The 23,405-nt window shown below is 36.8% G+C and overlaps 1 protein-coding gene across 1 annotated transcript; it reads left to right on the plus strand.

Annotated features, from left to right (window-relative positions):
* Positions 1–601: 601 nt before the first annotated feature.
* LOC127441436 (ras-related protein Rab-3A-like) lies at positions 602–17,831 on the plus strand. Its single transcript, XM_051698866.1, has 5 exons — positions 602–683; positions 3,000–3,227; positions 12,890–13,008; positions 13,122–13,246; positions 14,131–17,831. Exons 2-5 carry the CDS (start codon positions 3,000–3,002, stop codon positions 14,319–14,321), a joined length of 663 nt encoding a protein of 220 aa, XP_051554826.1. The 5' UTR covers positions 602–683; the 3' UTR covers positions 14,322–17,831.
* The last annotated feature ends 5,574 nt before the right edge of the window (positions 17,832–23,405 follow it).

Consider the following 23,405-nt stretch of genomic DNA (forward strand, 5'->3'; position numbering starts at 1 on the left):
CTAATGCAAAACTCTGGAAAACCCACCTCTGTCTAGCGCATTACATTTTTAAGCAAATTTTTAGAGAGTTTATTCACATATTAAGTGTTTTGATTCAGGATTTCTTATGTGCAATTTCAAAATGTGCATAAAAAAGTTAGATGGAAGCCCAGCTATTCACGCGTTGACTCGACTGATTCCTTAGAAAACACACCAAAACAATGGAAGTGAACGAGAAAGTTTCTTTCAAAAACAATAGAAAAACCATCAAGAGCGATCCAGACGGAGAACAACATTTCTAAAGATTGCATATTTACTCCAGTAGGTGGCGATATATTAGCATCTTCTACATTACGAGTTTCATTCAATTGTTTCATCTGATTCGTTTAAAACACTGATTTGAAGAAATGCACGAACTAACTGACCAATTTATGAAACATAAACTATTTAATATTTATTTACAATAAAAGCAACATCACGCTGGCAATAGCTGTACAGCTATACATCCTGAATTTTGTCCAGAAGTCCAGAAGGCCTATCCCACCAGTGAGGTGAAAGAACAAGCGTGTGATTGGCTCCTCCAATTGTCAGTCATTGTTTAACCACGCCTCTAGCTGTCTCCAGTCGAGTGACGAAAGCACGAACGCAGGTGCACGGGCTGACTGAACTTCATCCAAACCATACCAAATAAACCTCCTCTAACGGTAAGATAGGTTTCCTCAGGCAGTATCTTACCCTTTTATCTTGCGTTTGGTTTGAAATGATGTATCAGTCGCACTGTAAAGGCAGAAGAGCAATGGTTTTCATTTAAAACAAGAAGAGTAACCTTAATTTGACATAGCTAACTGTGATGGCACATAAACAAGCTTTATAGTAATCCATCACAGTGCATGCAAAACCCAAACATTTCAACTGGCTTTTGCCACTCAGCATACTGTCGCTGGCATGTGTTATCTGTATGGTATGTGTTTTTATGGGCACGTTAGAGTCTGTCCCGAATGGAAATCAGCCTGTGTGTTAAGCGGATAGATGCTAACCAGAGCTCTTCAGACTTAACCAGTGTCAGACATACAGTAGTTGCAATCCCATTCTCACAGAGGGCAATTTCGTTGTAAACGTCTCGATTGGACAATCAGCGTTTGTTTCAGTGTGAAAATAGCTTCAGTTCTCTTACTGCAACTGTTTCTTGCTCTAATACTGTCATCTCAACGCACAGTGCAAGCGAAGCATGAGCCATATGCTTGATTTAAGCCTAGATGTGACACGGGCTACATACTCAGGTGGACTGAATGGCCTAACTAATAAAAAAAAATGGATGAGAGCAGATCATTTTGGTAAGTATTAAGTTTCAAAGGCTGCTTTGTCCGTATATGAGAAAAGAAACCCCATAGTGTTCCAAGCTAAAATATGGATATGGGTGTAATCTTCCTTAAGGCACGCCTGTAAGTGTGCACAGTTCCTGACAGCCAGCTAAGCACAGGGTTTAGCCGGCACAAAACCTTTAAAATCCATGGCCACATTGGCTGCCTTGCACAATCCAGAAGGATCCAGCAATATTGCAGGTTACACCCTCTATTTAATTTGTATTTGTAATGTATTTCAGTGGCTATTTATTTCAGCACATTGACAGAAACAGTCTCTGACACCATTGTGCATTAAATGCTGAGTTGTATAGGAATAGCCAACCTTGTGGTTGTGTCATTTGTCCAAACCAATTGCTGCTTCCATGAGAAGGGCTTCAGTGACATTAACAGAAATATTTTGTTTTATTAAAAAAAAAGAAAAAAAGAATGGCATTACCCTGGCACTTATTTGTTACAGGATCTTCCTATCTTTCAGTTATGCATGGAACTAAAGGATATGACTGTACACACACCGAGAACTTTATTAGAAACACTATGGTCATAATAAAGTGCCCAACGTGGTCTTCTGCTGTTGTAGCCCATTTGCCTCAAGGTTCAACTTGTTGTGCATTCTGAGATGCTACTCTGCTCACTACAGTTGTACAGAGCTGTTATCTGAGTTACCGTAGCCTTTCTGTCAGCTCGAACCATTCTGGCCATTCTCCGTTGACCTCTCTCATCAACAAGGCATTTCCTTACACAGAACTGCCGCTCACTGGGTGTTTTTTGTTTTTTGCATCTTTTTGAGAAAACGCTTGAGAACTTGTGCTTGAAAATCTCAGATCAGCAGTTACAGAAATACTCAAACCTGCCCATCTGGCACCAACAATCATGTCACGGTTGAAATAACTGAGATCACATTTTTTTCCCCATTCTGATGGTTGATGTGAACATTAACCTAAGCTCCTGACTGGTATTTGCATGATTTTATGCATTGCACTGCTGATTGGCTGATAAGAAAACCCCATGAATAAGTAGGTGTACCTAATAAAGTGCTCAGTAACTGTAAATGTGGTCTCTATGCTCTGTAAAATAACCTGCTCTCACAATTGTCTGGTTTTGATCATTCAAAATACACAAAATTACCATAGTTCTGAACATTACAGTTACATGTAAAGTCAATATGAAAACAAAATTGACCATGTTTACTTTTATAAAACACTCCTGGGGCCTGACGGCAAACGTTGTGCACGCACAAAATGGACATTGAAATATACGTACGCTATTTCCCACACAGATACATCAGGAATTACAAAGGAACTTGGCGTAAATATGTTGACCCTTAACTGTGCATATGCATTCTTTTAGGTTGAAATATATACGCAAAGTCTTAATCATGAGGCCTCTGGTCTTATTGTGCACTCGTTAGTGCATGTCATTGCAAAGAAAAAAATATTGCCAGCTTGCATCGCCTCTAAAATGGCTTTCATTTTCAAGTGATGCTTATCCTGTTTTACTTGTGTATTTACGGCATATTATGCTAGTAAAATGAGTTGCAAATGCTGTTTCATGTTGACTTGAACACTGTTATTAACATGTATGGTGTCTGTAAATAACATTTTAAATGCAATTCTTATTTTCACTTTCTTTGGCACTGTGTCTGTTTTATTGTTGCAGATGGCCTCAGCCAATGATGCTCGCTATGGACAAAAGGAGTCTGCAGATCAGAACTTTGACTACATGTTCAAGATCCTGATCATTGGTAACAGCAGTGTTGGTAAAACCAGCTTCCTGTTCCGCTATGCTGATGACTCCTTCACACCTGCTTTTGTCAGTACTGTGGGCATAGACTTCAAAGTGAAGACCATCTATAGAAATGACAAGAGGATAAAGCTCCAAATATGGGTGAGGAATTAATTAAAAGCTTTCTTATCATGTTTTCTTTCAGCTAGAGTCCTATGTTTTGTGTTAGAGCAACATTTCATTGATTTTAGTTCATATGAGTATTTGAAAGAAACTGTAAGGGGGAAGTCACCCACTGGCCCAAGGACGGTATCCAATGGCGTGGCTGAAGGTCTCTTGCGTGTTCTGTCTTTTCGTGCGTGACATTAAATAATACTTTGATTATTTGATTTGAGTTCCATGTTTTTTATTAATCTTATCATTAATTCTTTTCTTTATTTCATCTGACTCCAATTATGAAAAACCTCGTTGATGTATCTATGCTCTGAATTTTAGTAATTCTCTCTTCTAGACTGCATTTGTTACTTCAGTGTTATTTGGGTCCTGTGCTGGTCAGACACAGGTCCTTTTAACTACAAATTCATCAGTTTCAGATATTAGTAAGTTTTAGACTAAGTCCATATAGGTTCTTGGCTTTATCCGTTTAGTCTTATTTGGCTAAGTTCTATAATAGATTCTCAGTTCACCGCTTAACCAGTCAATCAAGTCCTGTTTTACAGGTTCTTGGTCCTACATTGAGTATTCCCATTTGATTCTACTTGGCTAAGATCTATTATAGATTCTCGGTTTGCCGTTTAGCCTCTTACATACTTAACTAATGGGTTACTTCTGAAGTAGCTTAATTAAGCCAACTCTGACCATAGATTTGTAGTTAACAAGAAATATACTAGAAAACAGTCCTTCAGAATGAATCATAATAACAATTTATTTACCAGGTAATAGTAATACATTCAAACAATCCAATTAAAATAATAAATCAAACTCAAAGCTATCAGTGAACCAAACATAATAATATATTTAAAGTTGTATTCCATTCAAACATTTACCAAACATAAGAAATACAAATTGCAATTACCTGGTAGTGAAAAAACTACATGCAAACGACGAAGCATGGGAGATCTGATTTGCAGATTCCCCGAGCTTCTCTGCCATCCCTCCTTAAGTACCAAACGATTCCATTGTTATTTCAGATGTGTGTGTTTGATGTTATTTAGGATTTGGTTTATAATTTAGGGAGTTGTAAGTCAACCTTTGATAGAGTAGGTTGTTTGATGTTTACAAAGAATACACCTAATCTGCATACAGCATCTGGTCTCTGTGTGAGACTTGGGAGGGGCATACTGTATTTTATTAAGTTCTTAAATCTTACTTGTGATTTGACTTTGCTGAAAAGGAATGAGACCGTTTTACCAGTCGCACTGAGACCTCTTGAATGATACCAAACATGTATGAACAGAAAACCTTTAACATTACAGAACAGGATAAGTCATAACTTAGTTTTTAGTGTCCTTAAGGTGACCTGAGGTGAGAGAGAGAGAGAGCAGATGTGAGTGTGAATTGCGTTTTATGGTCCCCAATCAGTAGGGTTTGTTTTCTCAGGTGGAGATGCTCCTCTGTGTGAGAGTTTTGTGACGTTGGTTCTCGCAGAATTCTTTGACTTTCCCGGAAGTAATGCAAACAATTCTGTGTCAGTCTTACAGCTCCTCCGCTTGGCCCCCCAGGGACAGTTCCAGAACCGTCCAGGTGGGGTCATTGTAAAATGTCTGCTGGGTTTTTGTCAAAAATGTTTTTATCTTAGTCATTGAAGTGTGTGCAGATGCAGTGGGCTGAGGGCCAGTGCCGCATTGGTTGACGTTCATAAGGATCCGATGAGGTATCTGAAATGGCAACACTGGAGCAGTGTGAAGGTGAAAATGAAGGCGCTGCCAATTGCACATCCTCGGAATACCCAGTCCCACCATGTGTAAGCATACAGTGCTGAGCGTGTAGAGGAACTGGAGAGGATCTGTGCAGTCTTTTTGGCCAGATTTGTTTCTATCTGTGCCTGGTTGAGGTGGTATTCCATCTGCAGGATCATTCTTTGTGCCAAGTCCATTGTGTCTGCCACAGCTTGTGCGCTGTGTTCGTAGAATGTGTCATCCCACCATGGGGAAACTTCAGTGTCCAGGGGTATCCTCCCTAGGATGTTGATCTGACCCATAGAAAAGTCCTCTGTTACCTCCAGACAAAAGGAGCGATTGGCCGGACAGGTCAGTCCTCCATACGAGAAGGAACTCATCTCACTGACAACACACCACTGAGTATGGGACACCTGGATTGCGTCAGAATGCCCATGTAATGACTGAACGTTTATAAGCTTAGTGTCATTATGAGAAAAAGGTTGTAAGGTGTTACATGTACAAACAACATAGTTATGAGTTTAATGACAACATGTGCGACTGGTAAACAAGGTCTCAGTACCCTTCAAGGTCATGTATCCAGTAAGGTGATCCCATTTTACTATCTGAATTTTTCACTACCACGCCAATCGGGCGTATAGTAGTGGAATTTGGAAAAGCTTGATCTGGACGGATTAAAGAAAAGGTGGCAGAGAACCCAAAGCAATCAGAACATTCATCACCAATATATATAATTAAGCATATAGTTATAATAATAATTCTATGATTGAATCACAGTTACATATATAATAATCACAGTGCTAATTCAAAATGACTAATGTGTGTGATTTGCTGGCCAAGTCACAATCGATGATACATGTCTATTTTCAAAGTGTGTGGTGGATCGATAGAAGTGTCAGCACTTCATATCATCCACTTCTTATTATGTTTGCATTGTAATTAGCGATGTGTTGAAAACCAGGGGTTCTCTGGTTTGCAACCATGCCAACAACAATCAATTGGTTTGATTTTATACAGGTGGAAATTTTGAAATTTGGGTGGCAAGTTTGCTTGCAATTAGTAATTAAATCATCGATGTGTGACTGTAGCCATGCACATGTCCCATGTACATTACAGTGTTTCAAAAAAGTTGTTGGGAAGTTGTAAATAGTGCATGTCATGTGCACCATAATTATGACTATTTTATGGAAACAGGTTCGTAATGTCGTATATGTGAGAGGCTATGTGTTTGTGAAAGGCAGGCCAGATCTTCAGTGGATTAATACTTTCGGAATCTAGGCCATTATTGTGTTCCATGATGTGTAATGGTTGAGCCTGGCTAGTTTTACTGTCTGTACCAGGTCAAGATGTCGTGAGTGTAGTGATGAAAGTGTGTGTTCTGTATGTTCATGTCTGGGAGATGGGTGGAACCTGTTCTAGAACAATTGGTGTTGCACAATTTGGTTCCGGTGCTAAACCGGGAGGCCATATAGCTATTATTTTTGTTTTTGTAGTGCTGTGAGGTGTAAATGGCCCCTTTAGATTGCCTTCGCACCCATCTCCTGCATGGTCAATTTGTTGTCCTGGCTTGATGCAGGGGGATCAGAAACCTTTTGGCATCTGTCCCTCATGAGATTGCAACCTGAAATGGGAATAACCACAGAGAGAGAACAGTTAATGTTGAACCTTTAAATAATTTGCATTTAGACATGTGGTACTTTATTTTCCTCTGATGGTCAAAGCCAAACTTTTACAGACAGCTTTAGTCTCATACTCTATGGCTTGTGCCATCAAAGGGAAGATGCATTTTGCTTTACAAAAACATGTACCATTACAATGTCAAATGCAAATTTAGTTTCAGGGATCAAATAAGACTGAGCATCTTTGGTGATCTGAATTACTGCTGATATTTTAGTGCAGTTTGAAGTGTGTAGCACCTTAAGCTGTTCTTGCACCTCTTTTGGTGATGTGTTGTCTGCTTAGCATTTTTTAAGGGTGCTATTCACACGTTGATCATCTATGATCTCTGTGGTCTGTCAGGGTTGTGAAATTTCTGCCTGATGTTTAGCATTTTACACACATTTTTCATTGTCTACACAGTAGAATGGTTCCCCTGATCAGATTTAATTTGAATTGGTGCTTCTCAGCGAGAGATGATTTGGTTCGTTATCATGTGCCAATTTCTTTACAGCATTGATGCACAGCAGAAAAACGACTGTATACCCTCCCTCTTGGCACTGATTAGCGAACCAATGAAATTCAATAGCAAGAATTCTTCAACCTGTAAGGTTGTTCGGTTGGCAGTGTCATCACATATATACATGGCCATGCTTGGCCATTATAATATAATGCATATTATAATGTGATTATAATATAATTATATTATATTAAAAATAGTATAAATTAAAATAATTTTATTACTGGTATCTGGAGGTTTTCTAGAATGAGATATTTGTCATCTCGCTGTTCTTTTGAAAATACATGCCTTTTGATTTGGCCCTGTATCAGATGCTTTGTATGCACAGGTCAGGCTGAAAGCCTTTGGGCATGCTGCTGTAAACACCCAGTGACTGCAGGCACATATTTACATGGGTCAAATTTCTGCTCAAGCTGCAGAGCTTTTGCGATTACAATATGAAATCAAATGCAATTTTCTCATTTTCTTGAGAGTTAAGATGTCACTAGGTGTATTCTCATGCGAATCTATTTGAATATGAAGAGGGGGCTGGGCAAAGTCAGAGGTGATGCAAGGCGCAAAGAGTATTCTTGAATTTTAAAGGCTTAAAGAAGTTCTTCAGTCTTTTTAAAGTTACTGAAGGTTAATGCTAACTGTGTAAAACTACTGAGACTTTGGTAATTGTGTAAAACTACTGAGACTTTGGTAATTGTGTAAAACTACTGAGACTTTGGTAATTGTGTAAAACTACTGAGACTTTGGTAATGGTGTAAAACTACTGAGAGTTTAGTAATGGTGTAAAACTACTGGTAGTCACATGGAATTTTGTACTCAGTATGATTTAACTGCAGCTATATGGTAAATAGCACAGTGTGCCATATCAGAGACAAACATATCTAACATAGTCACACATTCAGCTTGAAACAGATGAACAATTTCAAGAGAAACGTGATTACAGTTATTTAAACTTTACACAAGACGAAGAATCTAGAATGCCCGAAGCATTTACAACCTCTAACCTAAGTGTTTCTTGTAACCCTTACAGCACAAACAGTCAAGTGTTTTCAGAAATAAACTGCATTAGCTTGTGTACATGCAGTATCACAAACAACTATCATCACGTGTGTTCTATGATAACAACAGTGTTTAGCACACTTGCAAATTTAAAAAAAGGTTGTTATAGTACTCTTTACTGATTTATAAATTAGTGACATTTCTTTTGTTACTATATATTTTTTATCACATCTGTTTTACCCAGCCTTGCTTTTCATATGCAAACACATCGACTTGCAATGTTTATATCTCAATCGCTACTTTTTAGTTGTTTATAGTTGCTACCCGCTCATTCTTCTGAAATGTTGCAAGTTCGTTGCAGCAAAGTAAATAAACAACAGCGACAGTGTTCATTGATTTTAGAATTAAAGTTCCAATTGCAATCCTCCCTTGAATACCAGAATACATTTCTGGATGATGTTATCTCCAGTTTAAGTTTGATCTCTTGTCGCTTGGGCAAACTAAGAGATCATTAATTTGAAGAGCAAGAGATTTAGTTTCTCGTATCCTGCCGCTATCACTTCCCTGACACACATGTGGTTTTCTCTCATTTCTTTAGCCCCACCGGATTTTTTCGGTCTCCGGTCTAACAGTGGGTATTTTGACCCGTTCTACAAAATGTGTCTATATGGGTGCGTCTGTGCTTTCCCTCAACACTTCTAATAGGCAAAAAGAATGGACTTACCACAGCAGATGAAGGCAGAGAAGACCAAACCTCATGTCCTATGTGGAATGGAACTGAATGTCGCGCTTCGGAAGACGTCACTCGCTTGTGGTTGGGAGATCACGGAGGTCGGTCACCACTTTGTAAGGGGGAAGTCACCCACTGGCCCAAGGACGGTATCCAATGGTGTGGCTGAAGGTCTCTTGCTTGTTCTGTCTTCTCGTGCGCGACATTAAATAATACTTTGATTATTTGATTTGAGTTCCATGTTTTTTATTAATCTTATCATTAATTCTTTTCTTTATTTCATCTGACTCCAATTATGAAAAACCTCGTTGATGTATCTATGCTCTGAATTTTAGTAATTCTCTCTTCTAGACTGCATTTGTTACTTCAGTGTTATTTGGGTCCTGTGCTGGTCAGACACAGGTCCTTTTAACTACAAATTCATCAGTTTCAGATATTAGTAAGTTTTAGACTAAGTCCATATAGGTTCTTGGCTTTATCCGTTTAGTCTTATTTGGCTAAGTTCTATAATAGATTCTCGGTTTACCGTTTAACCCCAGTCAATCAAGTCCTGTTTTACAGGTTCTCGGTCCTACATTTAGTATTCCCATTTGATTCTACTTGGCTAAGTTCTATAATAGATTCTCGGTTTACCGCTTAACCCCAGTCAATTAAGTCCTGTTTTACAGGTTCTCGGTCCTACATTGAGTATTCCCATTTAATTCTACTTGGCTAAGTTCTATAATAGATTCTCGGTTCACCGCTTAACCCCAGTCAATCAAGTCCTGTTTTACAGGTTCTCGGTCCTACATTTAGTATTCCCATTTGATTCTACTTGGCTAAGTTCTATAATAGATTCTCAGTTCACCGTTTAACCCCAGTCAATCAAGTCCTGTTTTACAGGTTCTCGGTCCTACATTTAGTATTCCCATTTAATTCTACTTGGCTAAGTTCTATAATAGATTCTCGGTTCACCGCTTAACCCCAGTCAATCAAGTCCTGTTTTACAGGTTCTCGGTCCTACATTGAGTATTCCCATTTAATTCTACTTGGCTAAGTTCTATAATAGATTCTCGGTTCACCGCTTAACCCCAGTCAATCAAGTCCTGTTTTACAGGTTCTCGGTCCTACATTGAGTATTCCCATTTAATTCTACTTGGCTAAGTTCTATAATAGATTCTCGGTTCACCGCTTAACCCCAGTCAATCAAGTCCTGTTTTACAGGTTCTCGGTCCTACATTTAGTATTCCCATTTGATTCTACTTGGCTAAGTTCTATAATAGATTCTCAGTTCACCGTTTAACCCCAGTCAATCAAGTCCTGTTTTACAGGTTCTCGGTCCTACATTTAGTATTCCCATTTAATTCTACTTGGCTAAGTTCTATTATAGATTCTCGGTTTACCGTTTAACCCCAGTCAATTAAGTCCTGTTTTACAGGTTCTCAGTCCTACATTGAGTATTCCCATTTAATTCTACTTGGCTAAGTTCTATAATAGATTCTCGGTTTACCACTTAACCCCAGTCAATTAAGTCCTGTTTTACAGGTTCTCGGTCCTACATTTAGTATTCCCATTTGATTCTACTTGGCTAAGTTCTATTATAGATTCTCGGTTTACCACTTAACCCCAGTCAATTAAGTCCTGTTTTACAGGTTCTCGGTCCTACATTTAGTATTCCCATTTAATTCTACTTGGCTAAGATCTATTATAGATTCTCGGTTTGCCGTTTAGCCTCTTACATACTTAACTAATGGGTTACTTCTGAAGTAGCTTAATTAAGCCAACTCTGACCATAGATTTGTAGTTAACAAGAAATATACTAGAAAACAGTCCTTCAGAATGAATCATAATAACAATTTATTTACCAGGAAATAGTAATACATTCAAACAATCCAATTAAAATAATAAATCAAACTCAAAGCTATCAGTGAACCAAACATAATAATATATTTAAAGTTGTATTCCATTCAAACATTTACCAAACATAAGAAATACAAATTGCAATTACCTGGTAGTGAAAAAACTACATGCAAACGACGAAGCATGGGAGATCTGATTTGCAGATTCCCCGAGCTTCTCTGCCATCCCTCCTTAAGTACCAAACGATTCCATTGTTATTTCAGATGTGTGTGTTTGATGTTATTTAGGATTTGGTTTATAATTTAGGGAGTTGTAAGTCAACCTTTGATAGAGTAGGTTGTTTGATGTTTACAAAGAATACACCTAATCTGCATACAGCATCTGGTCTCTGTGTGAGACTTGGGAGGGGCATGCCCCGGATAGGATACTGTATTTTATTAAGTTCTTAAATCTTACTTGTGATTTGACTTTGCTGAAAAGGAATGAGACCGTTTTACCAGTCGCACTGAGACCTCTTGAATGATACCAAACATGTATGAACAGAAAACCTTTAACATTACAGAACAGGATAAGTCATAACTTAGTTTTTAGTGTCCTTAAGGTGACCTGAGGTGAGAGAGAGAGAGAGCAGATGTGAGTGTGAATTGCGTTTTATGGTCCCCAATCAGTAGGGTTTGTTTTCTCAGGTGGAGATGCTCCTCTGTGTGAGAGTTTTGTGACGTTGGTTCTCGCAGAATTCTTTGACTTTCCCGGAAGTAATGCAAACAATTCTGTGTCAGTCTTACAAAACTGACAGTCAACTGAAAATGACAGTCTAAGCACTAGATGTGCATTTCCTGAAGGAAAAAAATCAGTGTTTGTTTTAAGGAAGCTTAGGGCTGGGCGATATGACGATATATATCGTGGCGACGAGGTAAAGTGTCAATCAGCAGAGATTTTGCTATATTGTGTATATTGTGATATGTACTGAAAATATCCATGTGCGCAGCATGAAAGTATCTGTCAGTGGGCACGCTTCACATGAAACTGAAACGAGGCATGAGTGGGGAATGAATTCTAACTCCAGGTTCACTAAAGGAATTATGCAGATCAGGAAACGGCGCAAATACTCCCACAAACTTGTGGCTGATTCTTTGCAATTCTGATTTTGTGGGCCAGTTCTGAGCACTCTGCAGCGGAGGATGCAGGAGTCCACCGTGATCTGACTGGCACACTCTGCCGGGACAGTGTCACTGTGATCCAGACACCTGGATCTTCTCTTTAACATGCCAAGGTGTGCTTGACTATACCGCACATCTGTACGTCTCCATCATTTGATGAATTTTTGATGATGTGATCAAAAGAAAAGTTAAGAAAATGAAGGGGAGCTTGTTATTAAAACAGGTGAGACATCTGGTTCACAAAAACTGACACCGATTAGAAAAATTTTATCTGCAAACTGTCGCGCGACAATAATCACTTATGGTAATACAAACATTCTGTTATAACACCTTAAAATGAAACGCGCTCAAGAATATTATGAAAGCCAAAAGATGCACTCCGCATAATTCCGTATTTTTTTTTGTATTTTTTTTTTCTTTTTTTTTTCTGCAAGACATGTTATTTTCATTGTGTATTTTTTACTAAAATTATGTAATATTTTCTTTGTTACTTTGCTTTGAAAAGATCTTGAGTTTCTTGAGGAAAGTTTATAATAATACTGGTCAACAACATATCAGACCGAAATGTGGCATAATGTGAAATTGAGTATTATGGTAAGGTTGATTTAAAACTGAGTGTTTATTTTATTTGAAACGTTGTTTGTCAATTTCTAAATAAAGAGAAAATTATATAAGAGGAAGTAGTTTTCATTTTCAGTGATTACATTTTCCAAAAATAGGCATTACAATATGGTTATTTATTATGTTAACTGATTTTTATTGGTTTCCCAGAAAAAAAAAATTACTATATCGTGATATATCATTATCGTGATATAAAATTACTCATATTGTTATTTAAGATTTTGGTCATATCACCCATCCCTAAGTAAGCTTAAGTTTAAGGCTTTGGTTCTGTGTATATGATATACTGTAGAACAAACCCAGAAATTGAATTTCTGAGGAATATCTATACAGATATATATTTATATATGTAAGACTTGTTTTGGAAACAGCATTGTTTATGCTTCTAATTTCTTTATATATTTCAGGACACTGCTGGGCAGGAAAGGTACAGGACCATCACCACAGCGTACTATCGTGGAGCCATGGGTTTTATTCTTATGTATGACATCACCAGCGAAGATTCCTTTAATGCTGTTCAGGACTGGTACGATAGTATTTTTACAATAAAAATATAGTATACACTTGATATATTTGTGATGTCAGATGCTCCTAAATATTATAAAGTTATTTATCTTAATGATCCCTCACTGCTTATAGGTCCACGCAAATTAAGACATATTCGTGGGATAATGCTCAAGTGCTGCTGTTGGGAAATAAGTGTGACATGGAAGACGAGAGAGTAGTTGCTTCTGAGAGAGGAAGACAGCTGTCCGAACAGCTAGGTGAGTATGAGTGTTTTAAATGGAATGTATTTGCACTTCTGTGTCCATCAAGAACTTTGTTCAGATTAATCATTCTTGCAGACGATTAGTTCAGTTTAATCCATTGGATTAATTGAATTTATATTAAAATAGTTATTTTTTTAAAGCAAAAGCATGCCGTATCTTTATGTAGACTATGCAGAGAACTGTTTCTAAATTACTTTATTGCTGCTTTATATTTTATTTTTTGATTTTATATGTAAATCAAGACATTGCCTAAATGTTCAACTGCACATTGGCCCTCTTAGCAGCATCAAAAACAAAACTTTTTTTACATTTTAAACAAATTATACACAGAAAATGAGCAATGCAACAAAACTTGCACGTTTTTATCCTGTTATAATCAGAGAAGCTGCTTGCACTATTCACTTATTCAAAGCAACGGCATCTTTGATTTTTTTATGGGAATGACAAAGAGGCTGTGAGGGATAGACTTACAGTCTCTTCAATGGGCTGTACTGCAGTTTAAAGTGTTTTGGGATGGTTCCGTGGACAAAACATTGAAAAAATATATTTCTAAGAGCATTGGGTATACAAAGTTCTCCAGACAACATGAGTTGTGGAAAATTTAGATGTGATCTAGGAGCTTTATACAGCTTTATATGCTTTGTGCCAGTGAAGAGATGGGAAGTCTATCCCTCACAGCCTCACAGCACAACAAAGATGGCGCTAGTGTGAATAATGTCTATAAGTTTACACAGTTTCATGCTACTTTTTGAGCCATTAAGTTCAGTGCAAGCTCACTGACTATCCTCAAGTTTTCAGGATGTTTTTTCTTTAGCTCTTAAATTGATTTGAATATAACAGTGCCATTATTACGATTTGACCTCTCTTGACTGTCACAGGCTTTGAATACTTTGAAGCCAGTGCCAAGGACAACATCAATGTGAAGCAGACGTTTGAGCGGCTGGTGGACATCATCTGTGAGAGGATGTCAGAGAGCCTGGAGTCTGGCGATCCCTCTGTCACTGGAAACAAACAGTGTCCTCAGCTCACAGAGCAGCCGCAGCGCTCCCACAAGGACTGTGCTTGCTAAGAGTTACTCTCACCGTCTCCATCAACCATTTCCCTGCAGACTGAACTATGGACCACTCTATGTGGGAATGCTTCGGTAAGAGTCAACCTCATAGAAGAGCTGATGTGATATGGCTAAGAGCCTGTCCTCAACACATTTTGTTATTCTTCGTATTAGTATTCCCACCAGTGCTATTCTTGTCACTTAATTATTTGGTGGTGTCTTTAGAGCAGGCTAAAAGGCTTAAATGTAATAATAATTGGTTAGATTTGGATTTTGGATAAAAATTTATTCCAACTTGAATATTGGGTGAATCACATGTTATTCTTGCATAATATCTTCTAAAGCATTCTTCTATACCTTCAGGAGCATTTTGTATGGATATTATGAGTTTGATAGAGGTCAGATTCACACAACATTATCAGTCCATTGTCAAGAGATATTTTATTCTTGTTTAAACAACATATATATATATATATATATATATATATAATATATATATATATATATATATATATAATAAACCAATGTACAATAGAGTTGGCACTAGGCTGTTGTATAAAAACTTAACAGCATTAAAGGTCACCCCCATTGGTGTCCAAGGATAGAAATTTGATGATGGAAATTAAGGAGTGAGAACTAAGTGTGCATTAATTAATTTGTTCCCTATGACTTTCAACAAAGCAGGTGTATTTTGTAAAACATATGATATAAGAAAAGTAAAATGATATGTTATACTGTATGTAATAATAGATGTAATTAAGAAGAATTTATAAGTGTGTGGTTAATTGCTTATCGTTTTTGAAATATGATGGAATTGGTGAATTTAAGTGGTATTTCAGGATTTCAGTGCTACTTGATTGATGCATGTTCTGCTTTTACTCTGGATCCTCCACATACTGGCAGACTCAAACTCTGATTTTACCGTTAAGAAAATGTGCGAGTGTGTGTGCTTGTCTGGGTGCATATCATTTTTTTTTTTTTTTAACAAGCATAGATGTTGATTGCTGTCATTCTCCATGTAGAAAACAAAATCAAAGCTTTAATGAAGAGAAACCTGATCAATTAATATCAGCAGGGTTTTCTGGGAAAGATTTTAATTTGCAAAGACTAATATTAAAATAATAATATTAAAACAAAATGCATTATTATAATTTTTTTGCTTTAGATGTTTATTTTGTTGTTAGAAAGCTTTTACACTACAAATCCTAAAAAGATAGTAGAGACCTGGTTAGACATGCACTTGATCTGTTAAATCACTAGAGTGTTGAACTTTGTTAGTGCACACAATAATATTACTGTATGTTAATTTACTGCTTTATTATTTATTTATATGCATTTTACTGGTTTATTGTGTTTTGTATTAAAGCAATTGAGGACTGTTTAAATACTGCACTGATTCAACTCTAGGTGATTCTAGAATAGGGCTGAAATGATTAGTCGACGTTATCGGCAACGTTGAAAAAAAAATTGTCAACAAAAAATTCCGTTGTCGAATAGTTGTTTGATGTCATTTAACGTAACATGAAAGCACATTAAACTCTAAACATGAAGCGCGAGAGCAGCACTGCAGTTCGTACCTGACTGAGGAGAGGAAGAATTGCACAGTTCACAGTCCAGATGCACAGCTTCAAGTGATGTAGATCACAGTGTGAGGGAATTATAATGCAAAAATACCAAATAAGTAAGTACAGAAGCACTCTCGTTGTGGAATAAGCGGAGCCAGAGCATCTTTAAAGGAAACACCCCGGCGTTACATCTTAAATACAGTTATATTTAATGCGTTATAGCTTTATTAAAGTTCAAATAATACGGAAGCAGATCATGTAAATAAATACAAACTCCAAAACTGGCATTTCTCTGTGTGGTCAGCACCTCTTCTATGAGTTGCGCGAATGTCTCGATCTTAGGGGGAGAAACAGAAACTGCACCCGGCTGATGCACACTCTGTCGCGTGGATGCTCGTCCCTCGAGCACGCACACTTAATGCAGCTAGATTATAACGTGATGGCTCGCGACTTATTGAATCATAATATACGTGTCACTGTGCATTTCTTGTTGTGAAGAAAATTGACAATACGCAGCTTTATTAATAAGAGAGGTTAATAAAGATGGATTGAAGTGAACAGAAAGGTGAGAGAGGGAAGTCTATGCCCCATTATACACTGCAACAAAATACGTTTTTGACCTGTTTTTTTTTTGGCTTGTTTTCCAATATAAATATCTAAAACTCCTTTAAAACAATGTACATTTTCTTTAGCAGCTATACTGCAGAATAAAAAATTGTTATCTGAGAATGTTGAATATAATATTAAAAATACAAATATTTTAAAATATCTAAAAATCCTTTAAAAAAAGATGCTTTCACCTGAGAAGCAGCATGTAAGATATTAAAACTTGCTTTTAGAGAACAGATCTTGAATATAAGTATATTTTGTCTTTACTGCACTCGCAGAAGTATAACCAAGTGAACAAATACACTTACTGTATATACAAAATACACTTATTTAAGATGCATTCTCTTAAAGCAAGTCTAAATATCTTGCTTCTCAAGTAAATGTATCTTGTTTTAAGGATTTTTAGACCATTTTAAATGGAAAACAAGACAAAAACACTTGATAACAATGGGATTTTTTGCAGAGATTTTGTTTTTATTTTTTTACTTAATAAAATAGTTATAATAATTGTTTCCCTTTAATTCAGTGAATGTCATTTTAGAGGTATTTTTAAAAGATGATTTTGCCCTCTTTATTGTTAGTAAGCACGTTTAAGTCAGGGCACAAGCTGAATAATCGGTTAAGAGCTAACGATTAATCGTTGCAATAAGCGCTGAATAGTTGAATAACCGTTCTAATAATCGTTAGATTAATCGTTAGTTGCAGCCCTATTCTAGAACAAGTTAAGACCCCTCAAATGTGTCACTTTTTTTTAACAGTAACGCAAAAGGGGGACAAATGTTTGAAAATGTCTGTATAGCATGTGCTGGTTTCCCCTATGCAATTCTGAAGCATTGCTATACCAAATAGTCACTGGATCTGCAGGGACACACTTTGTGTTTTTCAGGTGCATAATTGATGAGGCCATGAAACATATACCCTCCATTTATAACATGTTTACAATCCATCTAAAACAAATTACAACAAACTCACAGGGATATACTTTTTATACAGCAAAATCAAACAGGTTAGTGAGTTTTTCTCTTGAGAAGACACTGTTAATATTTGAAGCCATAAAACTTAGTTTGAAAAGCGGAAGTTTGGTTTTGATACTCTTTTTGTAGTTTGTCTAGCAGTTTGAGTTGTTCTTTTGTTGTTTTTTGTTAAATTGATTGTAAAATAGCTTTCCACATTTTGAAAAACCAAAATGACGAATATGTTTTAAGTATTTAACATCATGTAATGCTTTCAACCTGGGAAAGAATGGTTAGACTAAACCACTGTATTAGCAACTGACTATAAACAGGACACACAATGTTATCCGTTTTGTTCAGAATGAAATGGTCACATGCATTCCATTTACTGAATTAAAATAAAGCTGTTTTGAAATCTTTTTGTTGTCCAAATATTTTATATTTTGATTTTCCTCTCAATGAGACGCGGTTTATATTGCTGAGTGAAGCAACCAAGAGTGCCCTGATAAATACTCTCTGTCTTCAGATTATTTATTTATTTATTGACGAATGACAAGTGCAGATGCTTAATACCGGGAGTCTGGGGAATTGAAATCATCCACCGTTAAATGCATAAATTGCTTTCTTTCAAAGCCTCGTCTCACATTCAAAGCATTTGCTCATGGAGATCAAAGAGCCATTGAGATTTGATTGGTAGACGTGGCAGTCAACTTACAAGTAGGGGTCAAAAGCAGCCTGTTATAACGCAGTTCAGGAATGACTGCGTGTGGGTCTTGTGTTCAGATGTTTATGGATAATGCAGCTGATGGAGAGGCTGAAGTCTATGGTGTTAGTCGTGAACAGATAATGGTGTCCTCCCCAGTCTACTACATACCGGGTGAGATTTGGCCATATCATGACTCAGCCCATATATCCTCTTTCACCGCAACATCTTCCTTGGATTTTTTGCACTGCAACAGGAATTTCACTGAAGTTTCTTGGGGACTGTATGAGTCCTCAAACTGTACGGATGGGTTTTCTTCTGTTGCTGAGCATGAATTTTATCAAGAACACGAGGCACATTGGAAAACGTACAGTTTTACACCATTCACTCCAACAGAAGAGCTTTACTGCAGACAGGAGCTGAATGAACACATAAGAGGGGTAATGACGATGCTCAACAGTTCAGATGCGACGAGCACACCTATTCATCTGCAGCCTAGTGACACCTTTCTGAACTTTAATGGGTTAAGTGAAAGGTTCACCTGCCAGTGGCTGGAGCAATCCCTTGGTGGTCCACAATCTTGTAAGAAGACCTACTGCACAATGAGGGACCTCATCTCACATCTGACAGCTGAACATGTTGATGGATCGGTGAAATGTAATTACATTTGCTTATGGGAGGATTGTTTCCGTGCAAAGAAACCATTTAAGGCCAAGTATAAACTGATCAATCACATAAGAGTACACACGGGTGAAAAGCCCTTTCAGTGTTCCTATGGATGTGGAAAGGAGTTTGCACGGGCAGAAAACCTGAAAATTCATGAAAGGACGCATACAGGTAATGACAATTGTGACAATTAGCCACCAAATAATTCGATCATAATATCAAACACAACTGTCTTTAAAAACAAAATCGTAAATATTATGTTTATTTTAAAGTCTTGTTTCTTTTTAAAATATATTTCCTTTTTCATAAATTAATTTGACAAAATTATTTCATATTAATTTGACATAAAATGATTTTAACAGACCCCTTTTTGTGTTACAGGTGAAAAACCTTTCAGATGCCCTTTCAAATCCTGTGAAAAGCGTTTTGCGAACAGCAGTGATAAACAAAAACACATTCGTGTTCACACACCTGACAAACAATATGTTTGCACAGACTGTAATAAATCATACTCTCACGCAAGTTCCCTCAGAAAACACTCAAAGGTAAATTATACCCTAACCCTAAACATTAAATTATAATATACACAGACCTTCTACTTGTTACTTATGGTCACTCCAATACAGTTTACGTTTATATTGTTTTTACCCCCTTTTTTAGTTCATGCTTGCTGCTAGCTGCTTTAACTCTTCTGTTCCTTTATTGCCTTCTTTGCTCTATTTCCCTCTTTAATCACTGCAGGTCCACTTGCCAGTCATGGAATTTGTTGAAAATTGCAGTAATAAAACCAGCTATCAAGATCCAACCCACAATATGGTTTCATACAATATTCTGTCAGGTTATGCTCTAGTATAAAATACAGCTTTTATTTTTCATAAATACTAATGTCTTTAAAAATTATAAATAGTTTATATGAACGTTATCTTGTAAGCTGCATGTATAAACAGTTATAGCATTATCTTATATACAGTACAGATATAGTACTATTTAAATTTGAAATCAACAACAGCAGCTTAAACTCCAAGCACAAGTGTAAAGAACGTTTTAATACTAATTTTTTTCAACTTTGCTGTTTCTTTTCAAGATATCTTGTCAAGTGATCTTGTTCTCTTGTAATGTGAGAATGCATTAAACACTCCACAACAATCACATTTTGTTCAGAACAGATGGTTATTTATTTTAAATAATAAATGTAATCAGGAACAAAATTAAAAGCTTTGTGAATGACACCACAAATAGGAAGAGACCAAACAACCAGATCTGTTAAAAAGTAATGAACAAGTTTGTAAATGTTAATGGGCCTCAATGACGTATCACGCAGGAAGAAACTGTGTTCTCTTCACTCAGATAGAATAAAAATCCTTCATGCATTGATCAGATGTCTTCAAGCAGTAATTGTGTTCATTAGAACAGTCTGACCACCGCTAATCTCTTTGTGAGTAAAATGTTTGTCTGTAATAGATCATTTGCTAATAGAGCCATTCTGCAGCTGTAGAAAGTTAAAATGTAATTTAAAACAAATGTAAATTTGAATTCTTATCCAATGGGGTCAAATAACACCGTTGAGAATGTTTTTATTATTTCCTTTTAGAATGTTTTTTTTTATTATTGAACAAGTATAGAATCCAAGACAGTCTTAAGTAAGTGATTATTAGTAGTGCTACAATGTCATCCAGAGCCCACTAAAGGCCCTAGGGTTCACAAATATCAGTTTTTATATGAGTTATTATGTGCTGCTGTATAAAGTACTTTATGTAACACTAAGAAGAATGTTTGTTTTTTTTCAGAGTGTTTCCCAGTGATTGCACATATGAAGTGTTCTCCCTCTGGACTGAACTATCATGCTTGTACATGTCAATCAATATGCAGCTGTCAGTCAAATACCTGCATCTCTCATTTCCAGCAATATGATGGGCGTTCACGTTCTCTATCATATGCCATTACCAAGCTTCACTGATTAGTGTTTTCCCTTGAGTGTTTCTTTTTGAATAATAATACCCACAAATCATACTCTGTATCATCAGTGCAGTTGTTGGTGTATTCATGATGTTTACTGTTAACATAAAGTTTGACTTGACTTGAAACGTTGTGGACAAACATGGTGGCAGAAGTGAGGCGTGAGTCTTTCAATGCCATGGCAGAAAAGACCACCATAGATATACTGTAAATTCATACACTGCAATGGTAGTCAAGACCTCCATAGATATACTGTAAATGCATACTATGATGGTCTCAGGTATAATGTTTCCAGTACTGAACTGTTATCTGACTCTCAGTCCTGGTATGTAAACTTTTATTTATTTTTTTAACCTACTTTTATAATGAGACAGGATGTTTTCGAGATTGACCATGATGTTACTGTGAAGTTTTAATATACCTGGAGAGAGTACTCCTTTAGCATTCCAGCTGATCTCAACAGCAGTTGCTTGGCTGATGTATGACAACCTGGAAGTATGCGACCTTGATTCTGCCATCGTTGCTTCATGCTCCCTCAGTTCGAGCCAATTACCTGAGCCATAAATGCCATGAGAATGCAGTATATAAGGAAACAACATTCTTCACACTGTCCAAAAACATCCAAGAATCCTCCAAAAATCAGACACCTTCTATAATACAATGAATGTTTGCAATTTAATTGTTGCTTGCAAATAATACACATTTGCAGAATACATGGCTATTAAAATGACGGTCAGTAGAGAAACATGCTTATTGTCTACCTAAGGGGCCGTTCACAATGAAAGCGTTTTGCATCCATCTGCGCTTTTTTCAAAAATTAACCTATGAATGGCTTAACCATAGTTGTCTCTGCATATTAAGCTGTAACAGGAGAAAGTATTTTAACATGGAAAAGGTTTTAAGAATGTTCTGTTTATAGGGAGTGCAGAATGTTAGACTACAATTAGTTCTTTCATTGTTTTATTCATAATGTACTATATGACAGTAAGAGTCTTAATAAAACCTTGACTACATACGATAATACATTTTCCCTCACATGACATCAAGAGCATTGTAATATTACGTCAGCTTGCCGTCAAAGATACTACTGTGTGATGGCAGACCTGACAGCATGATAATGATCAAAAGACATAAGTAACCCTTACAGAAATAATTGAAACACTGTTTGAAGCCTCAGGCCCTCTCATGCTTATGAAAACACTTTAGACATCCATTAGTGAGCTTGATTTGGTAACTGCGATTGTATCATGCAGGGCTGCTGCTCTTTACAAATGGGGACTTATGTGTCTATGTGATAAAGAGGACTGATAGAGCAGGTGGAGTCTTCGCTCCTGCGTGCAGGCCAACATCAGAACCTCAGATGCATATAATGTTTATTATAATATGTTACAACTTTCCTGAACAGCCTCTGTTCAACAGTATGGGCCCTGTGAAATCCATGTAATTTTTTTTCCAAATATCGCTTTATTTTTTTCCCAAATAATTTTTTTGAATTTTGTAAAAAAAAAAAAAAAAAAATATAATAATAATATATATATATATATATATATTATAATTCATATACTGTCTAATCAAATGAATTCAAAGAATTTGAATAAAATAAAAAACAGAAAAATTACTTTTTAACTTACCATTGCATTATTTTTATCAAATGAAGTGCTTGCAGATCCTCACAGCACAATCCAAAACACAACATTGGAGGTATTTGTTTTGTCAAATACCGCATAGTATTAATGAAAACATTGATGAAAATGTTATGCTTGCGAGATATTGCTTAAATATAATTAACTTATTATTGATATATTGTTATTATTATTATTATGTGGTTTAATAAAAGCAGTTTTATTGAGGGTCGTCTCTTGGGGGCTGCCATGTTGAGATCAAATGATGCTTTCACTGATGGAATAAATGAATCATGGCAAACAGTGAATAATGCATTTCTTAAATGGCATCGATTACTAAGAACTTTTGCTGTTACCTGATGCTACATCTACACGACTAGGGCCCCATTTACACCTTGCAATAATGTGTATTTTCATTGATCGGATTTCTATAGGACATCACTTGACCACATTAAAGGTGTAAATAGCCAAAGCACAAAGCAGTTTCATGTACTACTCTATAGAGTCAGTTCCCTGCTGGAGGGACAGGAGTCCCATGTCTGCTAGATCCATGATTTTGGTCGATTCTTCTGTAATGAACTGAAGACGAGAGATGTGGATCTAAACACAACCCTTTCAATATAAACTCAAAACAAACATAAAACACAAGAAATAAAGGAAACGAGTAACTCTAGAAATAGGAACATAAACACTACAGCCATATATGGACAAGACACAACAAAGACATGGAGAACATGAGGACATATAAGTATACTATAAACAAGAACAAACGAGGCTAACAAGACAGAGCTGGGAAACAATAACTGAGGGAACCAAGAACTATACCTCAAAATAAAAGTTCATACATAACTAAAGCCCAAAGAAACACAATGTTACAGAGCCCTCTTTTTAAAGGGCTATGGAGGAACCGGCGGATGACCATGAGGCCATAGGGGTGCTGGCGGACAGCCAGGAGGCCACAGGGGATCCTGCGAGGCAATTTGGGACCACGGGGGATCCGACAAGGCAACAGGGGACCACAGGAATCC

This window comes from Myxocyprinus asiaticus, chromosome 5, assembly GCF_019703515.2.
Source record: "Myxocyprinus asiaticus isolate MX2 ecotype Aquarium Trade chromosome 5, UBuf_Myxa_2, whole genome shotgun sequence".
Classification (NCBI taxonomy): Eukaryota; Metazoa; Chordata; class Actinopteri; order Cypriniformes; family Catostomidae; genus Myxocyprinus; species Myxocyprinus asiaticus.

Excerpts from the sequence above, each read along its gene's own strand:
- LOC127441436 (XM_051698866.1), top strand. The coding sequence starts at position 3,000 with ATGGCCTCAGCCAATGATGCTCGCTATGGACAAAAGGAGTCTGCAGAT. Across the intron at positions 13,009-13,121 it reads TTTAATGCTGTTCAGGACTG|GTCCACGCAAATTAAGACAT; the intron begins GTACGATAGTAT and ends CACTGCTTATAG. Across the intron at positions 13,247-14,130 it reads ACAGCTGTCCGAACAGCTAG|GCTTTGAATACTTTGAAGCC; the intron begins GTGAGTATGAGT and ends TGACTGTCACAG.